Source organism: Macrotis lagotis, chromosome 2 (genome assembly GCF_037893015.1).
Source record: "Macrotis lagotis isolate mMagLag1 chromosome 2, bilby.v1.9.chrom.fasta, whole genome shotgun sequence".
In the NCBI taxonomy this organism is placed as follows: Eukaryota; Metazoa; Chordata; class Mammalia; order Peramelemorphia; family Peramelidae; genus Macrotis; species Macrotis lagotis.
The window spans coordinates 222,230,551-222,244,872 of record NC_133659.1 but is presented as its reverse complement, the minus strand read 5'-3'; the positions used below and the strand labels follow the sequence as shown (position 1 = coordinate 222,244,872).

Genomic DNA, 14,322 nt, shown 5'->3' with positions numbered 1-14,322 from the left:
GGGTGGCTAGGTGGCACAGTGGATAAAGCACTGGCCCTGGAGTCAGGAGTACCTGGGTTCAAATCCAGTCTCAGACACTTAATAATTACCTAGCTGTGTGGCCTTGGGCAAGCCACTTAACCCCATTTGCCTTGCCAAAAACCTTAAAAAAAAAAAGAATAAATTATCCAGGAAAAAAACTGAGTATAGTATTACTAGGGGAGTGTGTTGGGGGGGTGGTAGGAAGGGGTGGAGAGAGGGGGGAAAGGAGGAGGAGGAGACAGGGGAATGGACCTTTAATGAATAAAAGACTTTCAAGCATTCCCAATGAAAAGATCAGAACTGCAAAGAGTTTTGAAATATGGAGAGAAAAATAAAAAAGCACCAGCTCTAGAGTCAAGAGGACCTGAGTTCAAATCCAGCCTCAGACACTTAATAATTGCCTAGTTGTGTGACCTTGGGCAAGTTATTTAACACACTGCCTTAAAATAAAAAGTAATTATGAATGAGCAATCATAGGGACTAAATATGGATAAACTATTTACAGTGGAGAGATAATACATGTGTCTCCTCTGAACACTATAATCTGAAGACACAGAGAGTCTAATAAGAAAGAAGGTTTGAGAGTACCCAGAATTTTATTTTGTTTTGATAATCTTCAAAAAGAAAGGAAAAGAAGAAAATGAATATACAAATGGGAGTAGGAGGAAGGAGAAGGAGAAGGATGGAGGAAATTATCTCATAAGTCTATAAGCAAGGAAGAAGGGGTGGTGGGAGTAGGCAATACTTGAATATCACTTCCATTAATTGGTCAAAAATGAGAAAAATACATATAAATCTATACACATAGTTGGTACAGATATACATTTCATCAACAGGGAAACAAGATGAAAGAGAATGAGGGAGGGGAACATGCCTTGAGCTTCTCACCAGGGCAAGAATTCCAGGCTTGATCTCGTACCGATGGTTGAAACAAGTCAACTAGCATCCTCTCTCTCTCTCTCTCTCTCTTTCTCTGTCACCCCTTCTTGTCCCCTCCCCTCCTCCCTCCCTTCCCACAACCCCTCCTCCCTTTCCTTCATCCCATGGAAGGTCACAGATCCTGTGCAGGAGTGAGAAGGAAACTGTGCGTAGGAGTGGTGATCTAGAGAAAAAAGAAGCTGAAGGCCTTGAGTTATATACACTAATGAAGGAACAGGGATAGAAGAAAGGAGCAACTATGTGGCTCTAAACCAAGGAGCATAGAGAGGTCTTCTAGATCATACGCCTATCTGAAGATTGTAACAGAATAACCAGGGCAGGAATCCCAGACCAAACCTGCACAGCTTTCCAACTATCAGACAGTGGATGAATCCAGAGGCAATCTACAGGACCTCTAAGACCCAAACCAGATCTTGCAGAGGGAAGTTAGACCAAAGTAGGAATTGGACCTAAGGAAACAAACTCAAACTATTAAAAGTTGGTCCTGAAGAGGAGTTGACAAAAGTTTTTTCTTTCTTTTCAATGAAAAGCAGAGGGAGTTGGGGGCCCCATGGGGGAGGTTAGAGAAGGGTAATGGAGAAGTGGTATAGAAAGAACTTGAATTCCCAAACTTGAAACAATCACAATTTCTTTTTACAGGAAATGCTTATTTTCTTTAATGTTTACTAAATTCAGAATTTTAAAAATCTGAAGAGATGTTACCATTTAAAAAATCCTAAAAACCTCATATTCTCATTCATTCAGTCAAGTCCTGTAAAATAGTTATCTAGTTAGAATGTTGACAAAACAGCTAAGTCTCCCTGCTCTATTCACCTTCCATGTCACCTTCCTAGACTGTCAAAAATTCTAGGATTTATCATTCTGCAACTATCTCAATGATAAAAAATTGGGGTCCAATGGCATAAAATACTATGAGAATATGTTCCTTTAGCCCTCCCTCCCTTATGAATAAGATTCTTTTGGGAGAAAACAGAGACAAACACCATAAACATATATGAAGATCATATAGCAAATGAATTCTCTGCCATTAGCCCTAGGATAGCATTTCTCCTTCTGGTTTGAAAAGCAGCATCAGTGGAAAATAAGGTCCCAGGGATGGTACAGGATTGTTGATCATTTCTTGACTCTTCATTATTAATAAATCTGATAAACTCTCCTTACATCCCAGCCACCAGAGTAGCAAAACCAACATTCTAAAGGTAAATATAGATTGGATATTTTCTTGCTATCTCACATTTAGAGACAGAAAGCTGCTTGTCACAGACTTTTAATACAGGTGTGATTAATTAGATGAGCAGTTAAATATTTGGGGGAAATATTCTGGCAACCTGCCTCATCACCCAGAAAACAAAAATCACAAAACAATATTTGACCAAATGTTTCCTGGGGAGTATAAGGAATGGGCCCATGGTGAGTGGGATCCTACTTCCAAGTGGTTTCATAAATAGCTTATATTTATTTGGAATTCTAGGTTATAAAGGATTTCTACACATTAGCTCATCTGATTATTATAACAACCCTATGTCATGGCACAAACAAGATCATATTTTTCTCTAACCCAAAGATGGTTCAAACTTATTTTTTACAGTTACAAAGTCAGGGAATCCATTCCCTTTTCATAACAATAATCTCACAAGTGACAGTGATTATGACACACACATCTCTACAACAACAGATACAAGGGAGCTACACCAAGGAGAGGAAGCAAGCTTTGAATGAGGGAGAGTGAGAGGAAGAGTTTTCTTTTTCTTTTTTTTAAAAGGTTGTTGTAAGGCAATGGGGTTAAGTAACTTGCCCAAGGCTACACAGCTGGTAATTATTAAGTGTCTGAGGTCGGATTTGAACTCAGGTACTCCTGACTCCAGGGCCAGTGCTCTATCCACTCTATCCATCTAGCTGCCCCAGGAGGAGTCTTCAAAGACATATTTGGAACTTATCCTAGGGGACCACAGTACTGGAAACTGGCACTGAATAGGAGAGGGGTTTGGGACATAGTATATAATTCAGGCACCCAGATTAAATAACAGCATCTGAATAACTTTGGGAATGAATAGAGGTGAGGAAGGATAGTCATATCTGAAAGATAGGGTCCAAACTATTAAAAGATAACATTTATAGGAAGTAAAAGAAAGGCCATTACCTTGGTTAACTGGAAAAACAAAATAGTTCTGCCAGCTTTGCAATTTTTCATGTAATAACAAATTTTTATTTCTTCAATCCCTTTTCATTTCTAATATAAGAAAAACTTCTTGTGCTTTAAGTTAAGACTATGATGTCAACATATAAAACACAAAGCAACCAAATATATGAGAAAGCAGGTAAGGAAGATTTAAGGTCTAAGTACAGAATTCTTTTTCTTTCTAAACTTGTATAGTCCAAGTATTGTTAAGCCCATTTAAAAATGCGAAAACTGAGTCTCAGAGAAGTCCACAGGCACATGAATTTAAACCAAGGCATGTCCCTCTACAATATTCACACAAAGGTCTTGTGCACAGCATCCCCCCAAGACCTGACTTAGTTGACTTGGTCTTGTTATCATACAGCTCCAAAGGATTATTTTTTCCTAGAGTTCAAAATCTCTTGAACACTACCCCAAATGTCTCTGCCTTGTTCTGGGGCAAGCTCCTTCCCTCTCTCCCTAAAAGAAAACTCCAATCTTTGGCCCCTAGCCCAGAATTTAATTCTCTATAGATTCCATCAGTCCTCACACAAAAGAATTCCCTTGACTTCTGTAAACAAAGCATTCCTGGAAAGGGGTGACAGGAAGAAGAAAGACCTCTTTCCCAAATGAAGAGAAGTTTTAAGAACAGAACACAAGAAGGGTTCATTAGTCAAACTCCAGTTCATTTGGATGAATAGGCAGCTTTTCCTAACCAAAAAAAGAAGAATTTTAACAGGCTTCCTTTCTCAAAGATTAGAATGTGAAAAGACTGGGACTATTAATGCCTTCTGGAATCCTTTTTTCATATAAGAACTGCCAGCACATAAAGCAAGAAAGACAGGAGGACTAAGATCAATACAGATAAGGGCAGTTTATGAAGAGGAACCCAAGACAGTCAAGAATAGAGCCCAGAGGGGTGGCTAGGTGGTGTAGTGGATAAAGCACCACCGGCCCTGGAGTAAGGAGTACCTGGGTTCAAATCTGGTCTCAGACACTTAATAATTACCTAGCTGTGAGGCCTTGGGCAAGCCACTTAACCCCATTTGCCTTGCAAAACAACAACAACAAAAAATCACCCTAAAAAAAAAAAAGAATAGAGTCCAGAGCAACTCATAATACATAAATATCACCGAATATGGTCACTGCTTCTTTTTTCCCCCTTACAGGTCAACAATTGCCAACATCCATCTTAGAAGGGAAAGAAAAGAACATCAAGAATGAAAGATGATAGGGGCGGCTAGGTGGTGCAGTGGATAGAGCACCGGCACTGGAATCAGGAGTACCTGAGTTTAAATCTGGCCTCAGACACTTAATAATAACCTAGCTGTGTGGCCTTGGGCAAGCCACTTAACTCCATTGCCTTGCAAAAAGTTAAGAAAAAAAAAAAGAATGAAAGATGCTCAAAGTAGCATGACCTTTGACTATCTCATTTTTTCAGTGCTTCCCCTTCCCATCCCCATCCCCATCCTCTTCCACTGTTTTGTTGTTCCTCTTTTGAAAGACATAAGCTAGCAAGGAAGGAAAAAAAATGCCCTAGCCCCAGCATCTGTTGCGCTTTTTAACTTTGTCTCTCCCTCAAAGAGGGACAAAAGCTAAGCCCAGAGTCTGAAAAGACAGTATTTCCTCTTGCACAAAATGGTAATGAAAGTTCTAACTTATTTCAGCCAAACCACTGAAGCAACTGCTTTTTTCTTTATTGATGGAATTCCCTGGGGAAAAGGGGACTGAATTGGGGGAAAAAGTCAAGAGGATTACCTGAGGGTACCATTCAACTGCTGACTGACTTGAGTTGTGCTGTTGGATCTTCGAAGATTATTGATAGCTCTGGAATTCCCTAGTCCTGTACTCTCCTGAAAAAAAAAATCAAGCAAGCAAGAAATATTTATTGAGTATCTATTATGTACCAAGGACTACAGTAGATCCTGGAGGAAATACAATTAATATATCCCTGACTAGAAGGAGCCTACAATCTAACTGGGAAACTCATGAAAAAAAAGTAGAACACAACACATGATACATACAAATATGATTAAGTGCTAAATCATGTTGTATGAACTCTAAATGCTAAAGAAATTCACAGAATGGGAGAGGTCAATGCAGGTTAGAAAAGTTTTTGAGAAAAATCTTCAAGAATAACTTGAGTTGTGTCTTACAAGAACAAGTAGGATTTTTGGAAGGAAGAGAGGAACAATATAAGAGTTTGGGAAATAATATAAGCAATAGCAAAGAAGAAAATATAAACATGACATGTTTGTGGAATAAGCATCCAATCTGACCAGAACAGAAAATATATGTTGGAGAAGAATATAGAAAATGGAGTTAGGGTTAGGGTTGATTCAGATTACAAAGACCTAAAAGTCAGACAGAAGAGTTTAGATTTAAGGCAACAGGTATATAAAAGTTTTGAGCAGGGAGTGATATGATGAAAATAATACCCCAAAAAAAGATTAGTCAGAAGAAAGATTAGTCAGATAGTATTATATAAGATGAATTAGATGAGAGAAAAACTGAAAAAGTGAATGGAAGGGAGGTCAACCAGTAAGCTATGGCAGTAGCTGAGGGAAGGTCTGAATTAAAGTGGTGCCAAAATGAATTGAAAGAAGGGGGAAGAATATTAACAGACAATTCTTAAGAAGAATAAGTAGCACTTGGTAACTTATGAATAAAGGATATGAAGGAGAGACATGAGCCAAAGGTGACTCTAAATTTTCAAGTCTTGATAACTAGTCCTATGGTGGGGTCACCGACAGAGAATATGGCAAGGAAAGCCTTTTGGAAGGCCAGGGATGGGAACAAAAATGAATTTTGTTTCAGACAGACTTTGAAAACCTTTTACTTAGAAATGTTCATTATGCAGCTAGAGATATGGAACTAAGGAACTGAGGTTTACAAGGTTAACAGGTCAGATATAAATATCAGAATCATAGCATAGAGATAATGGTTGGATTGATAAAAATGCATGGAACAAAATAACAATTTATTGTATCTTATTGATTTTTACAATTATTACTGCCCTCTTGGTTGAGAACTTTACCAAGAAAAATCAAAGTAACTCACCTTGACCTCCATTTCTCCTCATTCTCCTCAACATAATCTCCAACTATATTCTCCTTTATTCCAATCTCTGATTAAAAAGTGACCTTATTCTCACAAGAAACAAATCCTCTACGTGTACCTTTGATCTTATCCCTTCCTATCTTCTCCAGTAAATTGCCCCCAACATGAGCTGTTTTTCTTTACTCTCTAATCCCCCCCCCCCCACTATTTACTAGGTCCTTCCCTGCCATCTAAAAACAACAAAATACCCTTGGATCCTAAAAAAAATACTCTCCCTTTAATCTACTTTCCCCTCAAACTATATACTATTTCTCCTCCATTTCTCAAAGTCTATACTTCTTTGTCCTTATTTCCTCTCCTCCATCTCTAAACCCTTTGCAATATGATTTCTGATCTCATCAGTCAAGTGAAAGTGTTCTCTAAGTTACTAATGATCTCCTACTTGCTAAATTTGTTGGCCTTTTCTCTTTCTTCCTCTTTCTTGAGTACTCTGCAATATCTATCATTGTTGATTCTCTCCTTTCTTGATTTTCATGACACTGCTGTTTCTTGGTTCTCTTACCCATCTGGTGACTACTTGTTCTCTTTCATTGGGTCAATATCTTGCTCCCTAACTGTGGGTGTTCCCCCAAGACATTTTTCCTGATACTTCTTGTATTGTCACACTACATTCTCATTTGGTGACCTCATCGATTCCCAAGGGTTCAATGATCATCTTCATGCAAATAACTCATCTATCTATAGATTCAGCTCTGGGCATGCTCTAACATCTCCAAATGTCTTTTGTGTAATAAATATCTGGGAGATACCACATCCACACTTCCAAAACAAAACTGTTAATGAAAGATAACTCCCTCCAAAACCTGTTCCCAAATTTTCATGTTTTTGTCCAGGGCATCACTATTCTTTCAGTCACTCAATTTTCTTTTTTTTCTTTTTTGCAAGGCAGTGGGGTTAAGTGGCTTGCCCAAGGTCACACAGCTAGGTAATTATTAAGTATCTGAGGCCGGATTTGAACTCAGGTACTCCTGATTCCAGGGCTGGTGCTTTATCCACTGCACCACCTAGCTGCCCCCTCAGTCACTCAATTTTCAAGACATTAGTATCATCTTCAACTCCTCATTCTCATCTCACAAATCCAAACAAAGGCCAAATCTGATTTTTCAATCTCTGCAGTCTCTCAAACCTGTTGCCTTCTTTCTATTCATTCAGTCATTCCTTCTACCACCCCACCCCCAGTTTGGGCACCCTAGGTTCAAGTTTCTTCACACTTAATTTTCCACAAAGCTGCCAAAATGCAAATCTGACTGTGTCAACCTACCATGCAACAAATCCCAGTGATTCCTTCATCTCTAGGATCAAATATAAACTCCTTTTAGGGGACAATGAAATTTCTTCATACTCTGGTCCCCAAACCCTTGCAGTCTCATTAGAAAACAGTCTTCTTGCTTTTCTTCTCTGATCGCTGTGCCTTTGCACTAGCTAACCTCCATGGCTACAATGTCCTCCTTTCTCACCTTCACTTCTTGAAATCCCTGATTTCCTTCAAAAATTAACTACCTTCTGAATTTGGTCTTTCCTAGTTTTCCCAGTAATATAGCCCTCACAAAGTTTATTTTGTAGCTATTTTTGCATATACCAATACATGAAGAGGGCAGGACTGTTCAACTTTTTGTCTTTGTACCTCCAGCATCTGGCACAGAATTGGGCCTTAATAAATACTAGTGTTTGATCACTGCTTTAAAGTTTAATAAACTGAGGCTCAGATGGAATAAATAACTTTTTTCCAAGTTATAAGTTAGATCATAATCTTAATTAAAACTTGACTATAAGTCAAGCACACATTCCTACCTGACTCTCAAATTATCGTGATTCTAAAAGGTTGAAGCATGACATGATTTGAAACCAAGGAAATGCTGATATTAAAAGGAATGGGGGAGAGGCTTCAAGTACGGAGTTGGAAAACAATTTATGTACTTGGGAAATTTCCCAAGTGCAACCCAGCCATCTCTCATAGTTAATTCTGGGTCAGTACCTGTTAAAAGTCAGAAGGACAAACCAATGGTCAATGGGACCAACTGAATGATGGCTAGTCTATCAACCTGCACAGCATAGCCTTCACCACATAAATTCTTTATCCACTTAGTTTTTCCTATGTGGATTGAAAGCTAACCTACTTTGAATAGCAGTGGCTTTTACATGACAGAGGAAGTCCTGTAATGTTCCAGGCTTTAATTCATTTAGAGCAATATCATGTGCAAACAAAAATATCTGGAGAATGTCATAATCCACTGGTAAGCCCTCTTCCATTTGGACTTCACAAAAAGATTTCCACTGTATCACTGACTGGCATTGAGCATAAGTCTCCTGCCCTTGCTTGATACTGAAACTTGGGAGATTGCTGAACAAAAGTATCTTTGTAATAGTACCTATAAAGCAATCTTATACAATCAAAACTACAGGTAGCTCAAAGAGCAATGCAAAGGTATATGGTAGATTTAATAGGTTATAGCATATTACCAATGATGGCTTGCATGAAAGAAGAAGAAAACACTATCTCACAATTTTATATAGTATTTTAAGATTTATCAAGCATTTTCTTTAACAACCATGTGCAAGCATCAACTCTATTTTATATATGAGGAAACCAAGCACCAGTCCTGGAGTTGGGAGGACCTGAGTTCAAATCTGATCTCAGACTGTGTGATTCTGGGCAAGTCATTTAATCTCCATCGCCTTACCCCCCACCCCAAGACTCTTTTCCTAAGCAATAAATATTGTTGGGCCTGGAGTCAGGAAAATCAACATTTGAATCCTGCCTCCCTCTGAGATTTCTTTCCATTTGTACTGTATAACTTTTTTTCTTTTTGCAAGGCATTGGGGTTAAATGACTGGCCATAAGTCATACAGCTAAGTAAGTATTAAGTATATGAGGTTGCATTTGAACTCAGGTCCTCCTTACTCCAGGCTGGTGCTCTATCCATTGCACCACCTACCTGCCCCCTACTGTATAACTCTTGAATGCATATAGTTGCACTCCATTTCCTCCATTAGAAGGGCAGGAATTATATTTTTCCTTGTCAATCAATATAGTGGATGACTATAAAGTAAGAATTGAACCTGGGATTCCTGGGCTTAAAGCCAGGACTCTTTCCATATCATGATCCAAAGTAGAGGCAAAAAATGCAATCCAGGCATGTAGCAGGAATGAGAAAGATAGCCAGGTAGAAAGTTACAGTGTTGTACTAAAATCTAATCACTCAATCCTTAATCATTGATTGTGATTACATAAGACTTTTAGGAGGATGCATAAATCCTCTATGGATGATTTATGAAATAACACAGCAGACAGGAATCCTAAAGAGTAAGGTATGAATGGTGCATGGTTAGAGGGCATATTGACACTGATGAGACATGCAGTTTGATAGACTGACCGTCACTCAATTGGTCCCACTGACCATTGCCCTCATAGCCATTCTCTCCTTTCACCATCACCTTGTTTTAGGTTCTCATCTCTTCTCAAGCAAACCATTTAAAAGCTACTTAATGGCCTTTTTTCCTGCAATTCACAGCTCCTCTCCAAGTCACCCTCCCCATCACTACCAGAATAAGCATCTTAATGTATACCTATGATCACTTCACTCATTTGCCCAGAATCATTATTTCCCCACTAAAATAGTATAAACTCCTAGTCTTATAATTAAATGTTTCAGGGCAGCTAGGTGGCAAAGCAGATAGAGCACTGGCCCCGGAGTCAGGAGCACCTGAGTTCAAATCCAGCTTCAGACACTTAATAATTACCTAGCTGTGTGGCCTTGGGCAAGGCACTTAACCCCATTTCCCTTCCAAAAAAAGAACCTAAAAAAAATTAAATGTTCCCCATAACTTGGCTCAGGTCAGTTCTTATTACTCCCCTTTATGTGTTATTCTATACTGCAGTCAAAGTGAATTTTTTTTCTGCCATTATTGTTACTGTGTACTGTAAATTCAATTGCAGCACCCTCCCCCCTTAAAACCCCCTGTTTTAAGATTACTTTCTTGAGGCAGCTAAATGGCATGGTATAGTGGATAGAGCACCAGCCCTGGAGTTGGGTGGATCTGAGTTCTCAGACTGTGTGATTCTGGGCAAGTCATTTAATCTCCATTGCCTTGCCCCCCCCAACCCCCCAAAGACTCCTCTCTTAAGCAATAGATAATGTTGGCTTGGAGTCAGGAAAATCAGCATTTGCAGATATTTACTGTGACCTAGGGTAAATCAGTTTCCTTATCTGTAAATAGTACCTACTTCACAGAAGATCAAATGAGATGACATTTGTAAAGCCTTAAAGTCCTACATAACTGCTAGCAGTTTTATTATTATTAAAAAGTTTGTATGAAGTGTGGTTTATTGTCTTCCTTTTGCTTTAGGTATTAAGAGTTAATTTCAAGCACTGTAGCTATAGCTCCACTCAAGGACATTCTCAAAATATTTATTAGTATCCAAGTTGAAAAGATTTGTACATAACTGTCACTTTCCAAAGTCACTATCATATATAATCTTTATTTTAATTAGGACAACCAACAGATCATAAGTTCCCTTGGATAACAGGTACCTACATCTGAGGCCGGTGAAAAAACAGAGACGCACCAAGAATATAGATACTCTGGTCCACACCAGGCTCTGGCCAGTTAGCATACTCACAGATCTTTAAGAACAATTGAAGAACAAAGACCTCATTGATTAGGGGTAGTAGGGCAGATAAAGGAGAGCAATGCTAAATAAGAGGTGGTCCTAACAAGCAAGGAGCTTACCATATCTATAACATATAGTTAATAACTTAAAAAAAGAATGAAAACAGAATATAGTGCCCAAGATATACCCCTGAATAGAGAAATCAGGGAAGATCTTATGAAAGAGGTTGCATTTAAACTAAACCATGAAAGATAGGCACAATTTGAAGAGAGAGGAGGCATAGAAAGGCACGAGCAAAGAGGTAGGAAAACTTGGGACATTTTTTGAGGAAGAATGGTAGAAATTGGCTAGAAGATGCCTTAGAATTCTGCTTGAATTTATTTAGTATTAAAGGAGAGTGACTGAAGGGCTTGGAGTAGTAAACATTCAAGGTTGGAATGCAAAGAAATTAAAACTCTTTTCAATTTACAGATTTGGAAGGATTTGGTTGGCTGTTCAGAGGATGCTGCTAATGCTGCCAAGTTCATGGGCTCAATTCCAACATAGGACAGCTAGGTTTTGTACAGACTGTTCAATGATCCCTGACTATACACCTAAGCTCAGTTAACCACTCTGTAAATATGTATCCTTGGTTGAGGGGTGAGAGTAAAACAAAATAAATGAAAATAGCTCTGATGATAAATGAGACAGTGGACAATGCAAGGTTAAGATAGATCTCAATAAATTAAATTTACAATAGCCACAAGGGAGTAAAGGTAATTATAATATTGGAGGGGTGTGTCCAATACCACCTAATCTGAAAGTTACCCTTATTCCCCCCAAAATCCAGATGAATGTCAGTTGAAAAATCTCTCTATCTAGCTTAATACTGGAGGGAGTGAAAGAAGTATTCTGTAAAATATTTGCTAGCTTTGGGCACTCACCAGGGCATTCCTCCTAGGTTTGCTTTCAGTGATAACAGAGACAGAACGGGCAATGGGTTTTGCAGGGGATGCGCTATTGGGACGTCTGGAAAAAAGCAGGGGAAGACCTGTCAAGCTCAGTTCCATTCCTCCTTCTATGTTGTCTTCTGGATAGCAGGTTGGGCTACTAGAGGCCCGGGTACTTTTCATTGTGACTAGAGCAGACCTAAAGCAAGAAAACAGATATAAGGAATCACTATGTAAAGATCAAATCTTCCTCTTTGTTCTTTCTCCACAAAGGAGTTATCATCTGACTCTGACTTAGAACAGCCCAGAAACATTAAATGTCTATTCTAGAGGCACAAAATTCTAGAGTAGAAAAGCATTTCCTGTGAGCCCAAATTAAGCCATTTGGTTTCCTATTTCACTTCAGTAAGTATTTACAAGGTGACTGCTAAGTGTTCAGCACAAAGTCCTTCAATCCTAACACTTAGAAAGAGATAGAATACCTTGCATTTTATGAGGCAACAATTGTTTCCATTTGCCTAAGTCTTTGTTTAATACTTCAAGCCATCAGAAATTACTGTTATCATTAGACAAAGTATACAGTTACTTCCTGCTGTGCAGTGAAATGTAACAAGTTCATAGGCAACATCGGGTCCAAATGGGCTCTCCCTATGAGACTTCTCACAAATACATTTGCGATTTGCCAGGCTGTTGGATGGTAGCATAAACACAACCCTCACTATGGAAACCACCATACCAGCTTCTTTATACTGCAGGGAAGTCAGGGATCCTATTGAGGCTCAACAGGTGATGGAGGAGGGAGAGAAGAAGGAAGCAACAACGAAAATAGTAAAAACTGGCTTTCACCAAGCTTAAAATCCTTCACCTTAGGAAAAAAGACTCTCCCCCTCCCAGGGGGGACCTGATGCGTCTGTTGAGACGTGCTATACAAACAAAATAAGGCGAAGTCAAGAAGGCCCCGTGCAGGCGGCTACAATAACACCAACTACCATCAGCAGAGGCATAAGGGCTCGCCGAGCGCTTCACGCAAGTTTTCTCGTGGGGGACCCACCCGAGCCCGTGCGCAAGCGGGCAGGGCTGTGCCCGCGCCTCGGCCGGGGCTCCAGGCCGCCGCTGGCGCGCGGGCACGACTGGGGCCCACGCCCGGGGGTCTGAGCCTTTCAATTCTTCCCCGCGGCGGCTTCCCGCGCCACAGCCCCCACCCAAGGGCTGGAGCTCGCCCAAGCTGCGGCCGCCCCCACCCCGCTGTGTGACGGGGCCCCGCCGCGGGCCCCGGCCGCCCTTTACCTGCTCGGCTCCGCGGGGCGCCAGGCCCCCACCCCGACCCCCGAGGAGCCCGCCGGCGGGCAGGCTGCGCAGCGCCGGGCCGGGCCCGGGGGGCGCCCTCCGAGGGAGGCCGGCGCGGGGCCCGGGGCCCGGCCTTCCCGCCGCGGCGTGCCGCCGCTCCCCACCCCGCCCCGGAACAATGAAGCGGGCGGGCCAGGGGTAACGGGGGCGACGGCCGGCGGAGGAGGCGGGGGGCGAGAAGAGGGGCGCCGGCAGCTAGCAACCCGCCCGGCACCGCCCACCGCGTCGGCGCGCGGAGCCCGCCCCCCTCGCCCCCGCCGCCTCCGATTGGCCGAAGCCGGGCCGCCTCTGGAGAGCGCAGGAACTCACTGGACCGCTCCGCCATCCATTGGGGGGCCGAGGGGGCGGGAGAGGCACGCAGAGAGGGAGGACCTGCCATTGGCCGAGGGGGAGGGGGCGTGCCCCTGGCGGCAGGGGGCGGGGCCTAGAGAGGGTCACTGTGGGAGGGAGGCGGTGGTGACCTGCGGGGCCCAGGGGTCGGGGAAAGGAAAGGAAAGGAAAGGAAAAAAGGAAGATGGGAGCGTGAGGCAGAGGGTGGAGAGAAAAATTAAGAAGCAAAGGTCAGAGGATGGGGACAGGGATACCTTAAAAGGCTGAGGAACCTGGGAGGTTTTAAGAGAACCCCAGGTCCATTTCAACAACTGGCCTCTGGAAGACCCCAGGGTGGCTGCTGCCTTTGTTCTGGGGAGGAAAATCTCCACGAAGCCTTCTCCATCAGTGCGCCAGAAGGACTGATTTTGTATTCTGGTTCTTCACCCGGCCAAATTAAGCTCTATTTAAAATTTTTTTTTAAATAGCAGCATATCTGGGTATTTTAAAGTTAGATTTTAGTTGATGGATAGATGCACAAGAGTACAAAACTTGTCAGAAAAGCCAAAGTACCATCGATACCACTAAAGGAGAGGCTATTAAGCCCTTTTTCATGTCAGGCAAATCCGGTGAAGTCTGTGAACCCCTTTTCTGAAAATTTTAAATGCAAATAACAAAAAAGCAGGATTACAAAAGGACCCAATTCTACCCAAAGTTAGCAAAACTGAATCCTTTGAATTCTGCTCTTCTTAAATATAGGATACAGAACTATGGCCTGGTTTTCCTTTCCTTTTGTACCACTATTTATCCTTCATTCCCTAAGATGACCCCAATATCACTGAGTTGATGCCATGACAAGCACATGAATTGGATTTGAGTGAGGGGGT

At 41.4% G+C, this 14,322-nt stretch overlaps 1 protein-coding gene across 2 annotated transcripts in view; it reads right to left on the bottom strand.

The window, feature by feature from the left end:
- CEP131 (centrosomal protein 131) overlaps positions 1 to 13,200 on the bottom strand; it is a 68,430-nt gene extending 55,230 nt beyond the window's left edge. Inside the window, exons 1-3 of one of the 2 annotated variants that reach the window (XM_074224933.1) lie at positions 13,067 to 13,200; positions 11,774 to 11,978; positions 4,877 to 4,971 (exon numbers count right to left, since the gene is read on the bottom strand). In XM_074224933.1, the coding sequence (XP_074081034.1) occupies positions 4,877 to 4,971; positions 11,774 to 11,962 (284 nt within the window). In that variant the 5' untranslated portion in view covers positions 11,963 to 11,978; positions 13,067 to 13,200. The remainder of the gene's footprint in view (positions 1 to 4,876; positions 4,972 to 11,773; positions 11,979 to 13,066) is intronic. The other variant, XM_074224932.1, reaches the window with a different exon arrangement.
- Between the last annotated feature and the right edge of the window lie 1,122 nt (positions 13,201 to 14,322).